At 36.5% G+C, this 23,605-nt stretch overlaps 1 protein-coding gene across 3 annotated transcripts in view; it reads left to right on the top strand.

Annotated features, from left to right (window-relative positions):
* The window catches only part of ccny (cyclin Y), a 54,605-nt gene extending 31,320 nt beyond the window's left edge, over window positions 1–23,285 (top strand). The window contains exons 2-11 of one of the 3 annotated variants that reach the window (XM_084398886.1): window positions 2,060–2,134; window positions 2,582–2,602; window positions 7,741–7,775; window positions 8,505–8,608; window positions 10,209–10,244; window positions 15,331–15,388; window positions 15,468–15,587; window positions 18,863–19,029; window positions 20,243–20,405; window positions 22,012–23,285. In XM_084398886.1, coding sequence (XP_084255012.1) covers window positions 2,060–2,134; window positions 2,582–2,602; window positions 7,741–7,775; window positions 8,505–8,608; window positions 10,209–10,244; window positions 15,331–15,388; window positions 15,468–15,587; window positions 18,863–19,029; window positions 20,243–20,405; window positions 22,012–22,128 — 896 coding nt within the window. In that variant the 3' untranslated portion in view covers window positions 22,129–23,285. Of the gene's footprint in view, window positions 1–2,059; window positions 2,135–2,581; window positions 2,603–7,740; window positions 7,776–8,085; window positions 8,167–8,504; window positions 8,609–10,208; window positions 10,245–15,330; window positions 15,389–15,467; window positions 15,588–18,862; window positions 19,030–20,242; window positions 20,406–22,011 lie in introns of those variants that run through there. The other 2 variants (XM_084398887.1, XM_084398888.1) reach the window with 2 other exon arrangements.
* The last annotated feature ends 320 nt before the right edge of the window (window positions 23,286–23,605 follow it).

Genomic DNA, 23,605 nt, shown 5'->3' with positions numbered 1-23,605 from the left:
ATTGACCTAATTCAATATTTTACAGTATTGATTAAGAATAATTATGAGCTATTGGCTCATATCTTTCCTTTGCTAAAACATTTATAGAATGTAAAATACCACATTGGGCCTCTGGAAACATTGTTACATTGAATCACTATTTTGAGTAATTGAAAAGGATAAACTGAAATGAACTTTTTTGAGATTTAAAGCTGATTTTCAGTGTTTTTAGCGCCAAGCCATTGGATGTAATTTAAACTAATAAATATATGCCCGGATTCACAGACAAGGCTTAAGCCTAGTCCCATTTCCAATTACTGTTAAAAATTTTATATATTATTAAACTGTTAAAGTTTTATGATTTTGTTTATTATTTATATTTAATTCAACTATTAAAAAATGAATCCAGAAAAAAAATAAAAAATAATTGAAATTGGAAAATTATAAAATAAAGCCGATTTCATAGGGCCCTAACATGTATTTTTGCACATGCTTGAAAGCTACGGATTTGTACATGCTCTAGTGTGCTTGGTAAGTGTGTGTGTTAGAAGCTGTTTCCCGAGTGTGAGGAAGTCATGGGGTGTTCAGACCTCCTCCTCTTCACAATATACTGAGGGTGGGTCTCAGGAAAAGAGGAAATGACTCAATCCCATTGAAAACTGTGGTTGCCACATGTTCTGCCATGAGTATGCACTTTTTTTTCTTCTTCAATAAAACACATTAATATTACAGTGTATGTATCCAGCTGCCCATAAACCTCTCTGAGACCGGTAGCACATTCACAGTTCTCTGGTCTCCCCTCCACTTTTTCATCCGTATCCACCTTTCTCTCCCACACAGCTCCATCTTTTATTAATCAGCCTTTCCTCTGCACCTCACAGCGCTTCATACGTCTCGCAGTCGAGGCTCATTTGAGATTCAAGTGGCTCTTCCGCATAAAAAAGACACGGCTTCAAAAGACTTAAAACACAATATAGCTGCCTGCTCACGTGGCTGTCTCTAAAGCGGTTATTTCACTGTCACGATTATGTTCAGTTTCGCAAATCTAAAACGCTGCAGTAAGTGATGATGATGATGTCTTTAGTATTGGCTGTTGTGGTTTTAGAGGCTATATGAACTCTGGGTTCCTTGTTTCCTGGTCGGGGTGTGCCACACAACGCCAGTTTCCTCTGATGACATCATGTGTGTGTGTATGTGTGTGTGTGTGCGCACATCCGTCTGAAAGTCGGAAGGAATCTGTGCAGAAAGGAAGTTTCTTAAATTAAAAATTGAAAATAAATTCTTAAATAAATTAAATAATTAAAAAAAAAATAGTATTAATATAAAATGTAAATTAAAGTCTGTGTATTGATGAGGACTAGAATTGATGGCAGGCAACAAAACAATGTTATAAACATTAATATACATTTTAATATAAATATAAGAATAAATATAGTATGTATATTGCAGTATATGTACTGTAAAATGAAATACAAGTGATTAAGGGTTTTAGTCCCTCATTCAGAAATAGTGCACAAATGGTCCACGGTTCCCATGATCATAAATCTGCCCCCTAGTGTTGGTACAATGGCATAGCAGAGTAAAATCATACATATTACTGTACATTGCTACTATCTTTGCAGCATGCAGTATTTTTGTCAATTGCCAAAATATGCCGTTTACTAGCAGAGTATGCTAGTGTTGTTATTGTTATTAAATAAAACTATTAAAAATCAATTGGTTAATTGAAAAAAAAAGCTGTATAAGTATAACATAAATATTACAACGGAAAGTGAAATAAAACAAGTTGAAGTACTAAAATGACTTAAAATTGAAATGAATTTAAAGTAAATGAAACATATTTACAGAAATATAGCACAACTAAAACATGAAAACAATAAAATCTAACTCAAAATATGAATAAATACTGTTCTGAACAGTCAGTATTTTGCTACATCGAATTATTTTATATGTTGCCATTTTTCAAGGCTGTGTGTATATGTATAAATACCGTGGCTTGCCTGACGAAGTGTTTCCCGATTTTGCTTATTCTAATAATCCTCAAATAGTAACTCAAGTCTTTCTCTTTTTCTCTCCTCAGAGCTCAACATGGAGTACAATCCTTCGGACCACCCGCGCGCCAGCACCATCTTTCTCAGCAAGTCTCAAACAGACGGTGAGAGAGACATGATGAGTGGGACAGTCTCCCCTTAAGACTGGATGCTGGAAGGGAACGTTAATTAAAACGAAACCACGGTCAGGATTGCTTCAGTCGGATCCAAGCGAAGCGCACAGATGGCCCTAACTTAGTCAGACCAAACATTCCCTCCTCAGAGAAAACTTTCAATAAGAGTTTGATTTAACACGATGCCCCTGGGTGATGATTATTAACTGTCAGCTCTTTCCAGTGGGTGATATTTCCACCCAGGCTAATGTTATGATATTCTCCTTGTTTCTCAGGGAATTGTTAGCGAGATGTTTTGTGACTCTGGTCTATCAGACGCCTCATGGTTCCAGTGACAAAACACAATTAGTGGCGTATGAACTGTGAAGTCGGGGACAAGTAAATGTCAGCCTTGTTATCCATGCTCAGATTTAATTTAGAAACCTTCTTGTTTTTCAGTTATTTTACCCAACAAGAAAGGTACGTTTGATCTCAGCGTGTTTGTTAGTCTGCTGCTGTGTTGTGCTGAAGCTTTATAGATTCAGAATGCCTGTAGTTTGATTTTATGCTGTAAGCTGCTTTTTTTGTTCAGGAAGCTACTTTTCATAAGCAACAAGCTACTCAGTTTAACCGCAGTGAAGCTATACCCTTTGTAGTTAGCTACACTACAAGCTAACAAAAAGTAGCTAATTACATTGAAGCTGCTTAATGGGGCAACAGCTTTTCAGATTAAAGGGGTGGTTGATTATGAATTCACTTTTCTAACTTTAGTTAGTGTGTAATGTTGCTGTTTGAGCATAAACAACATCTGCAAAGTTACAACGCTCAAAGTTCAAAGCAAAGGGAGATATTCGCTTTTAAAGAAATAGCTTTTGAAGGACTACAACAAACGGCTGGTAGGGACTACACCACATTCCTCCCGGGTTAGTGACATCGCCAACCCTAGAATTTACATAAACCCCGCCCCCAGAGCACAATTTATAGATTATCAAGACAGAATATGCTAATCAATGACTAGAAGATAACTACACATCAGCTACTTAAATTCATCAACTAACCATTCAGAAACGTCCTGTTGCATTCTACATGTTGTCACTTCTTCTTGAGTCTCTCCATCATCTGACTAAGGTTTTTGAAATTTTCAGTGCATGTCTGTGTGAGGTAAAATGACACAAGCTGTTGAAGCTCCGCCCTCTGTGCCGGGAGCAGCAGCTCATTTGCATTTAAAGGAACAGACACAAAACGGTGTGTTTTTGCTCGCCCTCAAAAAGTGACAACTTGAACATGCTATATACAAATATCTGTGGGGTATTTTGAGCTAACACTTCACATACACACTCTGGGGACATCAAAGACTTTTTACATCTTGTGAAAAGGACATTATACCACCCCTTTAATGTATTTTTTTAAAACTCACAGCAGCATTAAACACATTCATTTACACTCAATTTAGTGCCATTAAGAGGTTATGCATGTTGACCGTGTTGTTAATTCTGTCCTGTGTGTCTGGCTGCGCTGCTGTTTGTGTAGATTTGTGTATGCTATGCTGTCATCTGTAGGCCTTTAGTGCTGTAGTTTAGATACATAGTCATTATACAGATGCACATATTGTCAAACTGCCAATCTGAGGATAGTCATTAGTCATACATTGGTTTTGTTATTTGTGTTTGTGTACGTGAGGGGTGTCAGACTCTAGGGATTTCAAAAGTGAGTCCATCCCACATTGCGTCAAAAACCGGCTCTTCATTTTCACCTGCAGTCTCTCAAAAACATATGAGTCAGGTTTTAACATATCGCCTGTCAGTCAAAATAACTGTCCCCGCCTACAGATATAATAGAGGTCGCTGAAAATGAAATCATGATTTCACGATGTCAAATTATCTTAAAGCGAATCATCTGGTTGCTAAAGGACAGTTATCTTATGGTAAAGATGTCTTTCGTTGTTGCATTTAAGCAGTTAAACAAACTACTGTACCAGACACACCAAACCGACATCAAAGAACTAGCAGCGATTGTGGTGAATGTGGGGTCACCTAGGATTGGCCAGTTCTGGAATCGGATACTTAAATTCGGGAATCGGATACTTGTTATAAAATAAAAATTTAGATTTCCTCTTATTGATTCCTTTCTGTCCATTTTAATATGATTTTAAACCATTCAAGCACAAGAAGACTTGTTTTCTGTGATTCGCACACATCCAGAACATGCGCACAGAAAGCCGCCTCTCATACTGAATACTGCGCGATACTGAACAGAGTTCTCTTCCGCGTCTTTTTGCACTTGAATGGGCAAATGCACACAAAAAATGTCAAAATATTCTCGTAAACACAGTTGGTTATGTCTTAAGTGAACGTAAACAGTTGACAAAATAAACGCATAACAGTGTATTGGATCCATGCAGCTCTTAAAGTGACAGAAGACTAATTTGTTTCTTTTTTAATTACTGAGTGTTTGTTAGGCTAGTTGTTTTCGCTATGGTATTTTTTAAACCATAGGCAAAATTGTTTTATAGATGTTGTAGATGTTATTCAGCTACAATGAAATGTTTTGCAATAAGACTTATAATAAAGGTGAATGGATATTCAAGCGCTTTTTTTTTTTACCAGATTGGAATCGAAATAAAGAATCTATCAGAATCAGAATTGTTCAAATTAAACCGATACCCTACCCTAGTATCACCTCATGTCTGGGCCAAAAAGTTGAGCTTGAACACACAGCTAAGACTACAGCCAATGACCAACTAGCATGTACATTCTGCGTCTGTGTGAGAAGAAATAACTTTCCATACCAGCAGGTGGCAGTAGTCTGTATTCGTCATTCAAAAAAGGAAACCGAAAAAGCTAGGACAAGCAGTGCGTACCATTTTCACACCAGTCTCGCTAATCACTCCTTCCGCTTTTCTTCTTGTACTCTGGTTGGCTAATCTGTACAGCCAATCATAGTGATCTCTCTCATTGACGGGCTCAGTCGCAAATTCAACATGCTCAAGCGGCCAAAAATCAAAACATGCCGCAAAAAGCCTGACATTTTCTGACCGTCGTCTTGGTGTGTCCTGGCCTTTTATATGTAAATGATCTCTGTCATGATTGGTTAACCTCTGGGCATCATCATACCTTCATCAAGGCAGACATTGGTCTGTAAATATGTGAGCACAAGTTTGTGTGCTAACGTTAATACCGTAACGATTTCTAAACAACACTTTTGTGTTTTAAAGAACCTTTGTATGAATGTCAGAGTAGGTTTACATAGTAGTACGTATGTCTACACTAAACTTCATTCAACAAAAACCAACAACGGCAAATAAATAGAGAGGTTTATGAAGCTTTGATTGTGAGCAAACAATATTTGGAAGGTCTAAACCTCCTTAACAAATATCACAGCACTGTTTAATAGGTTTGTGCAACTGCTGCATGATCATTTTAATGCGCTTTTGTGATGTTATCAGTAGATTTTCTCATTCCTAAATGGCACAAAGACAAAATACACTGGTTACTTTACGGTCAGTTGGTTTCTTTCCCTCTATGTGATGTAAATGTCATTATAAAAATAGTACATACTGTACACACACAGCCAGATGTTTCTAACCATGCGTATGCTCAGCTCGCGTATGTGCCTTACATTTTTTTACACTAATTAGTTTGTCCACAAGGTGGCAACACTGAACCCACCAATTGTTTCAGAGTCGAAAAAGAATGCGCTCATATGAAGGGTTTAAGAGATGCACGACTCTAATTTAAATGAGTACAAAGACATTTTTTATTGCTCATGACTTCTGGAAAGAAATAGCACAGACACTGTACAATGATGATACTTTCTAGCACGCATGTGTCTGTTCACTAGGGGTCTGCCATATCATACCGTCCACGATAACACCAGAATCAATTTTTACATGATCAAAAAGTGTCATATCGCGATATCAATGATATAGCGACGCGGTGACATATGACGCATGCGTCTCTCAAAATGGGTTGCACAAGGCAAGCGTCAAGGCGCACTCATGCGTTTAGGAGTCGGGAAATGACGGAATTGTCACTTGCACAATCAGACCAGCAGTGCATCGTAACTAAAGTTTATCATTTTCACGTCTTTTTAAGTCATATCTATGGAAGCTTGTTTCCGCCACAGAATAAAACATTTTAAGAGATAATTGCGACTTTTTATCTCACAATTGCGAGTTTACATCTCGCAATTCTGACTTTATTTTTCAGAATTTTGAGATATAAAGTCAGAATTGCGTGAAATAAAGTCGCAATTGCGTGTTATAAAGTCAGAATTGCGTGAAATAAAGTCGCAATTGCGTCTTATAAAGTCAGAATTGCGTGAAATAAAGTCGCAATTGCGTCTTATAAAGTCAGAATTCTGACTTTTTTTCTCGCAATTGCGACTTTATATCACGCAATTCTGACTTTATAATACGCAATTGGGAGATATAAAGTCAGAATTGCATGATATAAAGTCGTAATTGCGTGTTATAAAGTCAGAATTGTGAGATAAACTATTCTGAGGTAAAAAAAAGGGGTCTTTTTTTCCGCCTTAGAATTGGACTTTATGTCTCACAATTGTGAGTTTATATCTCACAATTCTGAGAAAATATGTCAGAATTTCAGAATTCTGACTTTATAACACGCAATTGCGACTTTATATCTCGCAATTCTGACTTTATAACACGCAATTGTGACTTTATTTCACGTAATTCTGACTTTACATCTCGCAATTCTGACTTTATAACACGCAATTGCGACTTTATTTCACGCAATTCTGACTTTGTCTCTCGCAATTCTGAGAAATAAAGTCAGAATTGCGAGATGTAAACTCGCAATTGTGAGATAAAAAGTCGCAATTATCATTTAATTTTTTTAGAATTTGTGTACTCTCTGAGAGATGGTTATCTCTGCATGCACACATACAGTAAAGCCGCCTCACAAACAGCTCGCGAGTAACAAAAGTTCTTTTTCGCGGATTATATCGCCTTAACGGAAAAAAAAAGCATGCAAAATTGTGTCAATTCCGGTTATGGTTAGTATACTTGCATGTGACAGTGAGAGACAGTGTGACAGACAGTATAATGAAAGCGTAATGGATCCGTGCACTAGCTCTAAAAGTGACATCAGCCAAATGTGACATCAGCTGTCATTAATGTTGTCGTCAAAAACAACAAAAGATAGTACTTACTCTTGAGTTGGTACTTATTTTGAATAAGTAATTACTTCACGACTGCTAAAAAAGTATTTTCTGTATAGTATTAATGCAATCTGGACGTACTACATTCGGCAGTAATTTTCCAAATCTTAATTTGGCAGTTCTTGGCTAGAATAAGCTCCAAAGTGGACCAGACTTCATGCTGATACTCAAAAATAAGAAGCTTTTTTTTTGAGAAGTTGAATTACAACACATTTCTTTTTCATTTCTCTGCCCCCCCCCCCCCCCCCCCCCCCCCCCCCCCCCCCCCCCCCCTAACTGTTGATAATGAAATACAGACCAAGACCTCAGATTGTTACATGCTTCACTTCTAATGTTACTGACATCACAGTAATTGTGGCCCTTGTCTTTTCCTCTTACTTTTGTTAACTGTATCGACTGTTGTGTTAGTGTTGGTAATTATGCGTTTCTCTTTACAGTTCGGGAAAAACGGAAAAGTCTGTACGTCAACCATGTAAGTAGCAGCAGCAGCTGCGATGACATCAGTGGTTATGTGTCTTCTGGTAGTGCGATTCTCATAATGCTTGTGTCTGCAATGAAGATATTTCCCTCAAGTGTCACAACACTCACATAATTAACTAATCGAATCCAACAGTCAACCACCACATGAGAATGCACAAACCAATATTGCATGAGTCTCTGGGCTTGTGTTGCATCAGTAACTGCAATTCTTTGCCGTTCAATGCTTTAATTCTGTATAAATGATTTAATATGCATGGCTTGATTATATTCATTTCATTACCGCATGCTCTTCACACTAAATTTGCTATGACTAGCTTATGCTTTGTTCCTATTTTAATGTCTTTTACTTGCTTTGCAAGTTAACACACATTGCGGAGTCAAAGGTAAATATTTGCTCATTGCTCTATTAATTTTCCTAGATAATGTGTGTTTTGAAATTTTAATGATTTATTTGCATTATTAATGTTGCTTATCAGTTTGATATCTTGCTAAACATTTTCTAGTAAGTTGCATAATACATTACTATGTTTGCGTTGTACTGGATTGGGATTCTCACCCACACTAATGCACACATTAAGTGAGAATCACTCGGGTATACATGAGATGATAATGGCTTCTTTGGGGCTGCAGGTGGCCTATTTTGCAGCCTGTTTGCTGAAAGTGTGTGCGTTTGAGAATAACTGATGTTTTAGTTTGCACTCTTTGTGTCCTTGTCTTTCAGCAACATCCGTCTGGTCCAATGAGACGCAAGTACAGCTCCTGTTCGACGATCTTCCTGGATGACAGCACCGTCAGCCAACCCAACCTCAAATACACCATCAAATGGTACTCGAATCCTCCGTGTAACAGTTATTGAGCTGTGCATGATCGGTATATCTAACGCCCTTTTTACATCAGTTTTGGTCGATCGGATCACAAGTAGACGAGGGAGACACATACCCGTTTACACCTGGTGTTTTAATCCGTGTCTTTTGTCCACTTTCAACCACTTCTGTCCTGATTTCTTCAAGGGGAGGGTCTATGGGAGGGTAAATCTATGGTCCATTCGATCTAATGGATGAAATAAGCTCGCGAAATAAACACGCCTGGAGACGCCGGAAAAACATACGGAGAGCAGCAGCTTTCATTTCTGCTCTGACCACGGCGAACGCTGTGAATGCGTGTTAGAAATCATGAATGGTGAGAGAACATTGTGCTTGGTATGTTTTTCGTCTTCAAACCAAACTTGGATCTTCAAAGTTTAAATCCCGTCTGGCCAGTGCTCTTCACATAATGTTTACGCATTAGATCAGTAGGCCGAGAGTTGACGGTCTTTTGTGGCGGTTGGAACGCATTCGACCACATGAGCGTTTACACTACGAAAGCAATCCGGTCCAATGTGTTTCCGACTACCTCTGGAAGTGGTTGAAAGTGGGCAAGCTCAAAACGTTTTAGACCCTGTTTATCTGATCGACAAAAACACATCTTAATTTCAGGTGTAAAGAAGGGTCTAAATGAGCTGAAACGGTTAAAAAAAAATTCTTTGAGGATGTGGAAAGAGAATTTTGAAAGAAAAACCTTTGGAAATTGGGCTTAACAACTTCTTAGGTTGTATTGTTGTTAAATAATAACTATTGGTATAATGAGTGAGTTTGACATCTGAGCTGATTCAATAAGGACATGAGTTGTCTGACTGATTCAAACCAGTGACTCCTCTTTTTGATTCCATATCATTTGCCTTTCTGATCACATTCAATGTCACTTTATGGATTTAATAGGTTTAGGTATGTACCATTTAAAGTTCTGATCAATAATAAGCCAATCATTCATTTTATTGTATGGCTAATAACCTATAATGGCTGCTACAAATTCTATACTGACTGAATTAAAAAAGTAATAAAACAAAACTCTAAAATCAATGATATATTATAATGTATAGTATCAAACATTTGCTAAATATTACATTTTAACAGTGTTATTAAATTAATGTTTTTAAATACTTAAACTTAACTAAATGAGCGATGGGTGACAGGAAAGTCAAAGGAAATAGTGCAAATGAACATGCACAATTACATATCAAATATCGGACAATGTATATACAAAATGAACCCAAAAATATTGCGGTAATTGATATGGGATGATATATGCATTTACTAAGAAATACGAGGCCTCTTGTGGCATTAAATTCAAGAGTAGTTGTATGAGTGATTTACACACATCATACATACTGTAGTGTTTTCCGATTGTACTAATTCACTAGTCAGTCTACTGGTTCATTAAAATAATAGCATATTATTTCATGTGCACATTGTACGTATTATAGCAGCACAATTCACCGATAACACTACAGCTTCACAGAAATGCTGCTAGTTCCATTTAGATTGAATTTAATGTTGCATGTTATAATGTTATATCAACTTCTCTCTATTGTTTCTTCTGTTTGCAGTGTCTCCCTCGCAATATACTACCATATAAAGAACAGGTATGATTTTCATTCCTCTCATCAGATCAGGTGCTGTTACAATGAGAGCTCAGGGAAAGATGTGTGTGTTTGAGTGACTACACACGACAGAATGAATGGCACTGCAGGAAAACTGTGCTTTTGTGTGGTGTGGTGAAGTCCAGCAGTGTGTGTCGCGCTTCACAAAGACAGGCTGGAGTTTGTTAAATGGGTTTGGACTCAGGGATCCAAATACTCTCAACCACATGTGTTGCAATGCTCTGTGGGTGAAGGAAAGATTGATTACCTTCCCTTCTGAAAGTTTCATAGTTGTTTGTGTATTTGTGTGTGTGTGTGTGACTTTTTCAATGGACCGATTGTATAACTTTTATTTGATTGGCTCACATCAGCGAGGTTCAGGCCGCTGTTCTTACATTGTGATTAAAACCAGTCTTTATGTTGCCTAACTCCAGTTTTGTAATGTAATGTAATATAATATAAAAGACTGGATGTTTTTTTTAAAGTTTGCTGAATTAAACAAAAGTATCTCTATCTATCTATCTATCTATCTATCTATCTATCTATCTATCTATCTATCTATCTATCTATCTATCTATCTATCTATCATTTAATAGTTTTGTCTATCTATCTGTCTGTCTATCTATCTATCTATCTATCTATCTATCTATCTATCTATCTGTCTGTCTGTCTGTCTGTCTGTCTGTCTGTCTGTCTGTCTGTCTGTCTGTCTGTCTATCTATCTATCTATCTATCTATCTGTCTGTCTGTCTGTCTGTCTGTCTGTCTGTCTGTCTGTCTATCTATCTATATATCTATCATTTAATAGTTTTGTCTATCTATCTATCTATCTATCTATCTATCTATCTATCTATCTATCTATCTATCTATCTATCTATCATTTATTAGTTCTATCTATCTATCTATCTATCATTTATTAGTTTTATCTATCTATCTATCTATCTATCATTTATTAGTTTTATCTATCTATCTATCTATCTATCTATCTATCTATCTATCTATCTATCTATCTATCATTTATTAGTTGTATCTATCTATCTATCTATCTATCTATCTATCTATCTATCTATCATTTATTAGTTTTATCTATCTATCTATCTATCTATCTATCTATCTGTCTATCTATCATTTATTAGTTTTATCTATCTATCTATCTATCTATCTATCTATCTATCTATCTATCATTTATTAGTTTTATCTATCTATCTATCTATCTATCTATCTATCTATCTATCTATCTATCTATCTATCATTTATTAGTTTTATCTATCTATCTATCTATCTATCTATCTATCTATCTATCTATCTATCTATCTATCATTTAATAGTTTTGTCTATCCATCCATCCATCCATCCATCCATCCATCCATCCATCCATCCATCTATCCATCTATCCATCTATCTATCTATCTATCTATCTATCTATCTATCTATCTATCTATCTATCTATCTATCTATCTATAATAGTTTTGTCTATCTATCCGTCCATCCATCCATCCATCCATCCATCCATCCATCTATCCATCTATCCATCTATCTATCTATCTATCTATCTATCTATCTATCTATCTATCTATCTATCTATCTATCTATCTATCTATCTATCTATCTGTCTATCATTTAATAGTTTTGTCTATCTATCTGTCTGTCTGTCTATCATTTAATTGTTTTGTCTATCTATCTATCTATCTATCTATCATTTAATAATTTATCTATCTATCTATCTATCTATCTATCTATCTATCTATCTATCTATCATTTAATAATTTGTCTATCTATCTGTCCGTCCATCTTTCCGTCTTTCCATCTATCATCTATCTATCTATCTATCTATCTATCTATCTATCTATCTATCTATCTATCTATCTATCTATCTATCTATCTATCTATCTATCTATCTATCTATCTATCTATCTATCTATCTATCTATCTATCTATCTATCTATTAGGGGTGTGCAAAGCAGCCGGTATTTGTATCTGTATTTGTATTTGTTGAGAGGGGAAAAGTATTTGCATTTGTATTTGTATTCGAGTAAATTTCAAAATAGGTGTAAAAATCCATTTTTTTTGCGTTACACTTCTAATTTACGTTATAGTGTAAGTATTCTTTAATTATATCCATTATAATAATTATGTATATGCAATATTGGTTGATGTTTTTCCATAAATCCAGCAATGAACATGTAACAAGGAACGTCATTGAAAAGAAAATAACATAACAGCCATTACCTACGTTAATGTTACTCTGTCAACAGCCTATTGTCTAAATTACCAAGCTAACAGAGCTACTAGGGTTGTCACGGTGCCAAAATTTCAGTATTCGGTACCAATACCTGTGAAAATCCACGGTTCTCGGTAACAATTTCGGTAAAGCTTAATTTAGATTAAATTTACATATATTAAAGTTTATATCACGGTTACAAAGATGGAAACTGTAGTATTAAAAACACTACATTAATATTACATTTGTTAGATAACAATAGATAAAATGACCTAACAATAAACAATAGTTAGGCTATATACTGTCGCAATTATTCTCCTTGGGGTTCATTTAAAAATACATTTTTAAAATCAAAAGTTAACATTATTTATGTTAACATTATTTAATGCACAATGAATGAAGTGAACAAACATGACCAATCAAGTGTTTGTATTAAATAACATTCACAAACATTAATTAATGTTGTAAAAATATATTGTTCACTCAATGTGTTGATGTTAGATGCGCATTAAGTAATGTTAATGAATGGTATCTTATTGTAGTGTTACCAAACAGGAGATAAAACATGTTTTATTTGACTTGACTGTACTTATATTTAATCCAAAACTGCATTCATATTTAATTTTAAAAGAGCTTTTTAAACCTGCTAAGAGTTATCCAGCCAAGAATAAGCCTAGAACTGCTTTTCTGACGGACTGATATTAATGACAAAATGACGGCTTTTTTATTTCATTTCTCATCTCCATAAATATATCTAAAGCTAATGCAAGGGCTAGAAATCAATTAATTCTTTGCTGTAATCGTGAAGAGCGCAGTTCGCACGCTTTCTCCTTTCCACAAGCGCTTGCCCTCCCGTGGCGTCTGTCGTTGCTATGCAGCGCGCCGCTCGCTTCTATTATAAGCGCGATTGCCGCGCGCCTACATTTGAAATCTGCACGCGCAAAAAACGCGCTATGTGAACTACCCACTGATCTATATAGAATGACTGGATAGCTCATGACGTCATGAACAGTGAAGCCACCGCGCCGCCATATTGGTATTCCCTAGTGAGCTCATGCGTTCTATTGAATCAATAGGAAATTTTATGATTTGACTGAAAAAACATTGCCTAACCAGACACAGTTTTTAAATCTAAAGTCTCCCTGTACATGCTCACAACGCAAACATCCTAAGCATTTAAATGGGTATTTGTTTAAAGTCGGAAAATTTTCCTGCTTATTAAAAAACGGCAATTTCTTTGCAAAAGGAATAAAAAGCTGTACGAGAACACTAGTCGGCCTTCACTGAAAAGTTATCTTCACAGGTAAGAAAAACAGTTTGATACTATTATTTAAATAGTGAAAGGTAAAGACCTATATTTTTGTGAATTGGTGAATATTCAGGTGAATATTATTTCGTAGCGACGAATTAATGATAATACCTCAGCACGTTATACTAATTTGTTCCCTCGTTTTATTATATTGTAGCCACGTTGTAATTCGTTAAATCAAAGGGAGGGAATTAGTTCATCGTTCAAGTCGTCGTAACAACGAATTATTTAGATCAGTGTGGACAGGGCGCATAAGAACAAGCAGAGAAAGAGAGAGACCGGCCGCGCGCGCGCACTCTCATCGCCTTCAACAACACGAGCGCTGTATTGCTCTCTCTCTCTCTCTCTCTCGCATATCAACATCAATTGACACAATACAGTAAAAGGTCGGTAGACCGATTGTGTTTTATAAATTAGTAGTTTGTTCATATAAAGTGTTTGATTAGCAAGTACATGTTCAGGAAATGCATAATACAAATTGTATGGGTTAATGTAACGGTAAACGGACTCTGCACGAAGCTCTTTTGAAGCTGTCAAATGGTGTCGCTGTTGGACACTTGTGATTATTGCTGCCCTGAGGTTTCTTATAGGCTACTGTTAACTGTTTTATCGTTGTTTTTTTGAAGAAGCGGCAGCTCTTGCCTCGGAGAAAACAACACGGGCATAGCGACAATTTTGCATATAAATTACTACTTATAGGGCTTGAATTACAACCTGTGGGCAGTTTTTCCTACATCCTTTTGTGAACGTCGTTTTACACTTGTATACTGCGCAGCGGGTCATCTTAAAAGTGCCGTCGGAGCTACCAATCTCTGTATAACGGGCATTGGAGCCCTCTGCTGGTAGGGAATCGTAAGATGGCCGCTCGAACACTTCCGGTGGCTTCACTGCCTAGTGGCAGTTTAGAACGTCATGAGCTATCCAGTCATTATATAGATCAGTGGAACTACCCCTTATGACAACGTGACATTAGCCTAATCCAAAATATTTCAGCCACCACATCAGCAGCACCGCCGGTCGCCATGTCTCATGAGGAAACGCAGCTTTTTGATATAAAGTTTTTCTTGTTCCCGAATACAAATATTTTTAAAAGTATTTGTTCGAAATAAGTATTCGTAAAAAACACATTATTTGTGCTTTCCGAATACCGTATTCGGGTTCGGCTCCACCCCTACTATCTATCTATCTATATATCTATCTATCATTTTAATAGTTTTGTCTATCCATCCATCTATCCATCTATCTATCTATACCTGACAATATACTTTATATATCTTTCTTTTCTATTCTGTTTCTTTATCTGTTACTCTGACTTTGTGCCTATATTTCTCTCAAATCCTTAATACCACAAAAACCCTTAATGCTTCATAACCTTCAAACTTTAAGGCTACAGAGCTGTTGAAATGTAACTTTGACATGGTTTGAAATGGTTTTGGAAACATTGAAAATATATCATGACAGACTTTCCTTTCTAGTTCTTTAATGCATTATATGAATAAATCTTAGACAACAAGGACAATTATTCCCTAATCTAAATGCATTAACCCTTCTCCTTACAGAAATGTGGACGGGCGAATGCTGTTAGACATTTTTGATGAAAAACTTCATCCACTTACAGTAAGTGTTTCATTTCTGCAGCTCATTAATAAGCTGTTTAATTACATCCCGCATGTCCTAAAACGTCCTCTTCCCACAGAAACTGGAGGTGCCGTCAGACTATGAGAAGCACGACCCGGAACAGAAACAGATCTACCGATTCGTCCGTACGCTCTTCAGTGCCGCCCAGCTCACAGCTGAGTGTGCCGTAGTTACTCTGGTGAGTGATAGGTCATGTGACTTAATACTGGCCCAGTGAAAGTTCCCCTTTGTCTTTTTGGATTGGCTGGTAGCACAAGTTAAAATAGGGTTTACCGTAAGTGAAGTGGATTTACCATCACTCAGGTGAAAATTGTTGTCATATTTACTGCTTTATTAGCTGGTGCTAAGCCCAGCAGCTGTCTGTGTGTGACTCTTCATCCTTCTTTTGAAGGCTCATCCCTTCTCACTTTCCCAACCAAATACTTGTATGAGGTGTCATTAAAGCATTTCTAGACATACAAGAGGCTGTGAATGGTTGAGATGGGCTTAAGGGGAAGTATAGAGGCTGTAGTGTGTTTAATAGGGTTATAATCTATGCTATGGTCCAATGGCTCAGATGGTTCCCATCGACTGTTCATGCACCATCTGTTGTGTATATAATATTTACAAAAATGGCAAGCATGCTCTTAAACTTGTAAGCCACGATCTGATTTGCTAGCTTGATGCAATTTAATCAGTTTGTTACTTCTAGATGGCTGGAAAAAAATAGAATAAATGTCCCTGTGCTTATTTCGGTATTGTCTGTAGAACCTTTCTTGTAGACTATTGTCATTTATTATTTTAGTACCATTTATTTCAGATGTGCTCGTCCCTAAACATCTCATTAAACAAAGCTAACTGTGGTTAATCACTTTCCATATCAGTTCGATATTTTCTTCCTAGCTTGTTCTTGGCCAAAAAAAAAAAAAAAAAAACTGGCCAGACTTAATACTTTAGTCAAAAGTCTGAGACTAAAAATTAGGCCTGTTTTTACGAGTGTTTCTTCAGCGTAGCTATTATGTGTGAGATTGAGATTTGCGTCTGAGTTAGACCCGGAATCTGTGAATTGATAGACTTCTCAGATAGACAGCTTGTTTGTGACTTTGTTGCTAAATGTAGATTGAGACAGACTGAGCCTGTTCCTTGACCTGTAGGGGCCAACAGGTGCAGAGATGCTGGTGGAGTCTGATTGGCTGTTGCTGCTCCTTCAGTTATTGAAAGGAAACTTTGAGTCACTGCATACTGTGATCTTCATGGCAGGCTGTATGACACTACTATCCAATTAAAGAAATTAAGCTGATTTTGATGAAAAATTAGAATTGTCAATCGTGGCAATAAAATAAATTAAACTAAATTTGGATAAATGGACAAAGTTAAAGTATTAAAATTACTAAAACTGAAATAATAATAAACTATAGCTAAAAAAAACACACAAAACAAATTACTAAAACTTGAATTAAAATTTAAGCTAATTTCAAATATTAAAAGACACTATAATAATATATAAATAATGCTTGCAAAAAACCCTGCCGGGGCTGCTTTATGGTAATTCATGTTAATTAATTTAATGTTTATGACTCCACTCTTTTTGACTCTTAATGTTTATGACTCAACTGAAAAAAACTCAATTATGTTTTAATAGCTCTACCCAGGTTAGTGTTTTTTTTTTCTTTTTTTTTTCTGGAAGGTGCTGAGTCTGACTGTTGTTGATGATTATGAATGAATCAATTATGAATTAAGTTGTTGATTTGTGACTGGTAGTAGGTGTGTAGTTTGCTGGCACTACCTATAGTTCATCTTGAGTTGCGTACAGGAGGCTAGCTATATGTACTAACATGTTTTCATAAGCACATATTTTGCACACAGTTGCCCACGGGTGAGCTGGAGCCCCGCAATGCAGTGGAACCAATTAAACGTGTGATTCTGTCTGACACTTTCTACAAAGAAAATTGGCTTCTTATTAGATATCTTTCCCACTGTGGCCAGACTAATATCATTTGACATTGCTGTCCCCCATTGAGTGTGTATGTGAGTGTTAGTGCTTCTACGTATACTCTTTTCTAATTGTATACATCATGCGCTTTTCATTTCATAAGGACGTCTTTGTTCGCCTACATCCGTCAGCAGTGTTTCTGAATGCTAAAGACGCCCATGGCTACAGCATACTGCCATACGCAAGGTCAACAGAACACAGACTTACAATTCAACCACTCAATAAGCAATGTTTATAACTCTCTTTTAGAAGTACACAAAGGAAGATTATTGGTGTTAATAAGGCAACCATCACTATTGCTAGTGCTCATACTTGGCCCCTAAACATAGCAGTAGACTTTGACTTGTAACATCCTACAGACACAAACAAATACCTCGAAGCATGTGACATTGTTAAAGTAGTCAGACCTTTTAGCTTGGCTACATGCTAAAAATACTTTTGTAACAACATAGCAGCACCTGGGAAACCACCCAAAATACTCTAGCATTGTGGCTGTGTCTTCTACACTCAATTTTATTTATAAATAAGCAAAAAACTTGTTTGCTTTAGATTTATCTGTAATTTTTTCATAAAGGCTAGATGCTTTCAATAGCCTTAAAAACAGTAATGAGGGCTCAGTGTAATCCACGTGTCTAGTTCTTTTCATATTTACAAATAAATACATGTTTCAATGATACAGTGTCGTTTGGCCTTATTTAAAAGCAATCTTGCATCTCTTTGAGCCCCAGTGAGCTTTCACAGGTGACCATGTCAAGGAAAAAACTATATTGGTGGTGGAGAAAAACCATGTTTCTTAATAATATTTCAGAGGGGCAGCATGTATAACAGCAGGGGGCCTGACACAGATCCTTGTGGCACTCCATAGTTTACCAGTGTCAGAATTACTGGTAACGGTCAGATAAGGAGGGTCTAAACCAGCTTAATGCCTGTCCTTGATTACCAGTGTACGTTTCTAATCTGTGTAAGAATATGCCATGATATATAGTGTCAAAAGCAGCACTAAGATCTAGAACTAGGAGTGAAATGCAGTCTTAGTCGTATGCTAGAGGCAAGTCATTTTTAATTCTGAATGTTGTCTCTGTGCTATGATGGGGTCTGAGACATAACTGAAGTTCTTCATAATCATTATATTTACATAGTACATGTTAGTGTCGTAGTATAACTGAATGGTATCCGGTTTGCAGCTTGTTGCCAGTGAGGCATCAGGTGTTTGTCTTTCGACATACGTGCTCCCTGACCCGCGTGCCAGTCTTGCATTAATCGCATATTTGTAATGACGCTGTAATAACCTTGCTCCATAAACAGAAATGCAAGGGTCTGACACTAAAATCTAAAAACAAACATTGGTTTCTTTATTGCTGATTTTGAATAATGCCCATTAATCAATTCTAATTTATTTTAAATTCAATTATGAGAATTTCTCTGTAATAAACTTAATGAAGCACTTCCTCTCTCTCTTTTTTTTTTCTTTTTTTTCTCAGGTTTATCTGGAGAGATTATTAACATATGCAGAGATTGATATCTGTCCTGCTAACTGGAAGAGGATCGTTTTGGGTGCCATCCTGTTGGCATCAAAGGTGTGGGATGATCAGGCCGTATGGAATGTTGACTACTGCCAGATCCTCAAAGACATCACCGTGGAAGACATGTGAGTGTTTTTTTCTCTTCTTCTTTAAAATGGCAGACTTTCAGTACCAGAAAAATTCAAATGTAATGATAATACTTAAACATTGTGGAACAACAATTAGATACTACATTCGTTTTTTATCAATCCACATATCACTTAAAAACTCTGAATGGAATGGCAAGATGTGCATAAAATCGTACAATTTCACATAAACAAAGTATGCACTGAATTGAGGCAGATCATTTTTTTATCCGATAAGAAGACGTGCATAAACTATGATAGAAACACATTTACCGAATAAATTCCTATGTACGCATGACTTTGTCCCAACATATCATATGATTGGATAACTGGACTAACCAGCAGACCAAATTCAAATCGCACACCATCTCAGTTGTTGTTTTATTCATTCTGAAATGTTTGAGCCAAAGTCTGCCATCAAAATGATTTGGCTCTCAGAACAGTCACACAAGATTGCATTCACAAACATCAGGCATCCGCCTCCAAATGCTAGATAACACAGTAGCGTTTGTCATTGCTTTTCGCCTGCATGCTCTGAGGTGCAAGTAGTTTATTATGTTGGAAAAAAGTGCTACAATGGCTTTTGATACTTTTCATGGAAACATAGCTATTGATGCTTATAAGATATGACTTTTTAGCATCTGAAGAAATTAAGGTGCCATATATAATGTCCCTGAAGGCAGCGTAACAAGAAATTGACCTGACAAGTACAAAGAAATACTTGACACTTTCAGCATGTTGTCACATCTGTCCTTTCAACTCCTGCTGAGTTATTTTAAAGACCGTCCTGACTATAAATTCAGTGAAGGAGGCTGTTATATTGTCCTCAAAGCATACCACAAACAGCAGAGGACCAGAGAGTGTGGGTTTGTCAGTGTTTGTTATCTTTTTTTGTCAGAAGCGTCACTGTTGGCTATATTTAGTTGGTCGGTTGGAATAATTATGTGGTTGGTAGGAAATAAGTTTTTGTTAGTGCTGTGAAATTTGGGGATGTATAAAGGAAGATTTTTTAATATGACCGAATGATCAGGACTGGTTGTTTCTTGTCAGAATTGAGGTTTTAAAATGAAAAGACATTGATTTTCATTGAAAGATGCTTTTCTTGAATAGCTAGACTGTCAAGATTTTCTTTTCGCTTATTTCCGCCCACTGACAAATGTCAAAAGGAACATTCACAAAGCTAATTATCTTTGCTTTCTTTCTCTCCCACCAGGAACGAGTTGGAGCGGCAGTTTCTGGAGCTGCTGCAGTTCAATATTAACGTTCCATCGAGCGTCTACGCCAAGTACTATTTTGACTTGCGTTCACTTTCCGAGGCGAACAACCTCAACTTTCCCCTGGAGCCTCTCAGCAGAGACAAGGCCCAGAAACTGGAGGTGAGGGGGTCAATACCACTTCAGAATACTAACACTCATTATATAGCTCATGATATTTAACTAAGACTGTCATTTAAGAGCACATTCACATCCCAGTGTGCTATGGTTTCTATGTTATCAAAGAAAGTTCAATATCTTTGGCAGATTGTTAAATTGAATCTATTCCAGCAAGTTATAAGAAATATGGCAGTGAAACTTAAAAGCTTGCTTTGTTACAACTCTCAAAAAGAAGGAATATGATGACATGTTGTATTGGTCCATTGGTTCAGTAGCAGCAGGGCTGAGTAATTACCTCGCCTGAATCCCCATGTGTGTCTTTTGCCAGCGTTCAGCCTCAACGCTGCCCAATTACAGTCCTGACAAGACCAGGCCTATAATGATGTTAGTTCAGTTGCTTGTGTGTGTGCGTGTGGTTGCTTTTGGTGGTGTACTAGCCTATCTAGAGTCCGTGGTCTGTGGGTGGACAGCTCAATCAGTCAGTCAGTGGTTTGTGATCCAGTTCTATCACGAGGACCAGCCCCCCCCCCCCCCCCCGCTTCCATACTGCACTGGCCCTCTTTATACACTCCCACAATCAGCTGTCATCTCAAAATAACGGACACAAGCTGTATCTTGTCTCAATATTGAAACTTTTTTTGGCTTATTCTTGGAGGTGTTTGTCCTTGGAAATTTGGTTCGTGCATCCGAAAGTACAGGTTTGGCCAATACTTTTGTGACACTTTCACTTGTATAAAATGTGTATCTAGCTAATTCTGTTTCTACTCAATGTCATTGTCATCTCTCATAGTTCAGCAGATAATAATAACAATGTAGATAATTTAGAACGAAAAAGGGCCTAGAACAGAACCCTGGGGAACAACTTGAGTAAGGGCAGCTTTGGGTGGTTTGTTCTACAGAATAGAAATGCTGTATTGAATAGAATCATATACAGATATATACACTATAATTATACTTTTAAACTGTTGCCTATTTCCATTCAGACCCAGTTCAGGGAATGTCTTCAGTTAGTCAAGTTCCACAGTCATGAAAAACCTGGAAACATTTAAAAATAGTTTTCTGGGCCTAAGTCAAAGAAATGTAGAAAAGCTTTAAAAGTAATTTACATGCTTAAATGTTATTTTTTCCTAATATGGTCAGTGTTATTAAATGGAAGTGATTAAAGGTGTATTTGTAGCTGAGAAAAGGCAATATCATGGTCTCATTAAAATCCCAGAGAGTGAAAATGCAAATGTAGAAATTATGTTGAAAAGTTCATAGACTGAAATACACTGTCATTTTATTGTTTGGGGTCATTAAGATTTTTTTTAAGAAATAGTTTTATAAAAGAAAATTAAACTAAACAAACTATATTGGAAAAAGTGACAGTTAAGAGGTTTTAAATGTTGTTGTTTTTTACATTTTAAAATGTTCTTTTGAACTTTCTATTCATTAAAGAATCGCGAAAAATGCGTCATGGTTTCCACAAAAAATATAAAGCATTGATGATAATCAGAAATGTTTCTTGAGCAGCAAATCATCATATTAGAATGATTTCTGAAGGGAATGATGCTTAAAATTAATTAATAAATTTAATTGTGTCTAACTCCCCTTCTCACGTTTCTCACAGGCGATCTCCAGGCTTTGTGACGACAAATATAAAGACTTGAGAAAAGGAGCCAAGAAGCGCTCAGTGAGTGCAGATAACCTGACAGTGGTCAGATGGTCCCCGGCCATCATATCCTAATATCGGTGGACGTTGGGGACTTTCACGAGAGACTGAGAAAAAGAAACTGTCAGAAGAAGCGTTCTCTAAGAGGACACATACATGCTTCGTACCTCCACAAGACTCTTGAGCCTTTCTCCCTGCTGGTCGTATGGCTGCTGTATATACGAGACACCCACACAAAGATCACTTTCCAACCTGTGGCTTAGAGGAGAGAGAGAGAGAGAGAGAGAGAGAGGAGGATATATAAACGAGGGAGAAAGATGCCCAATGACTGGAACAGCATTCCAACAGCTCTGTGTCATACGTGTTTGCCATTCTAGGTGAGGAAGTGTTCGCACCATGATCTTGTCTGGTTAGAAAAGTTTCACCTGGATGTGTCGTATCAAGATGGCCAAAATCAACCACTTCTCAAGATATCATTCCTAAAAGTATTTTTTTTTTTTTTTCTGTGAGCTGATCACACTATTAAATCACCACTGTAGTTATACATACTGTTATTTAACATTTTGTTTAAGATTTATTTTAATTAAATTAAAAGCATCCTCAATGACGGTTTATAAATCAGAAATTAGTCTTTAATAATGCACATTAATGGGAAAATATACAATTTGGATATCTCTGTTTAGTCTGATTATTTTATTTATTTTTTTAATGAATTTTTGTTATTCTTTTTTTTTTTCAATTTGTAATACTTGATCAAGGCAGTTTGTGTCATTTCGTCTTAATGGAAGTTGGCTTTGTATTTACAAAAGGAGAGTGTTGTGCGTTTCCATGGGACTTTCCTTTTGAAGCGGAAATTACAATAATTGGATGCCATGAAAAAATATGTTTCAAAATGGATTGAAATTGGATGTTTTAATACTGTAATCAAAGTTTTTTTTTTCTTTCCACAAAGCCAACAATGACGTTCCATGACCTTGTATAACCTTCACATTCTTATTATTTTCATACCCGTCTCACCCTTCGCTTCAACAAATGATGGATATACACATGCTGTGTCAGTCATTTCCAAATCCTCAAAGCAATACATGCTCTATTGTATACAAAACCTGCTAGAAAGATTGGAGTTCATTTTTGAAAGGTTGCTTGGTTACTTTTGCTTACAATTGATGTCTTGAAGTCCAAAAACATGCTATTAAAGGTGAGGCTAATAGTACCACTGCGATACAAATGTTTGGACAGATTGCAGTGTTTTATTTGTCAATTACAATGCGTCAAACCAGCGACTGAATTGAATTGGTGAAGAAGAGGAATTCCTGCTGTATCCACTGCCATCACCTGTGGTGCCTGCGTTCAGCGGGAATAAAGCCTTAACTATACAATATCAAAATTAACCATGCTATCTTCCATTCTCATTAAGACATCTAAATTAGTTTTTAGCAAAAAGAAGTTAGTTTGTTTTGAAATTGGTTCTTCCCAGTTCAAAAGATCAGCAAGTGTTGAATTACGCTATCAGATGTGTGTGATAATGATTCGTTATATATAATGTCATCCG

Source organism: Rutilus rutilus (assembly GCF_951802725.1).
Source record: "Rutilus rutilus genome assembly, chromosome: 24".
In the NCBI taxonomy this organism is placed as follows: Eukaryota; Metazoa; Chordata; class Actinopteri; order Cypriniformes; family Leuciscidae; genus Rutilus; species Rutilus rutilus.
This window is presented reverse-complemented; position numbering and strand designations above follow the sequence as displayed.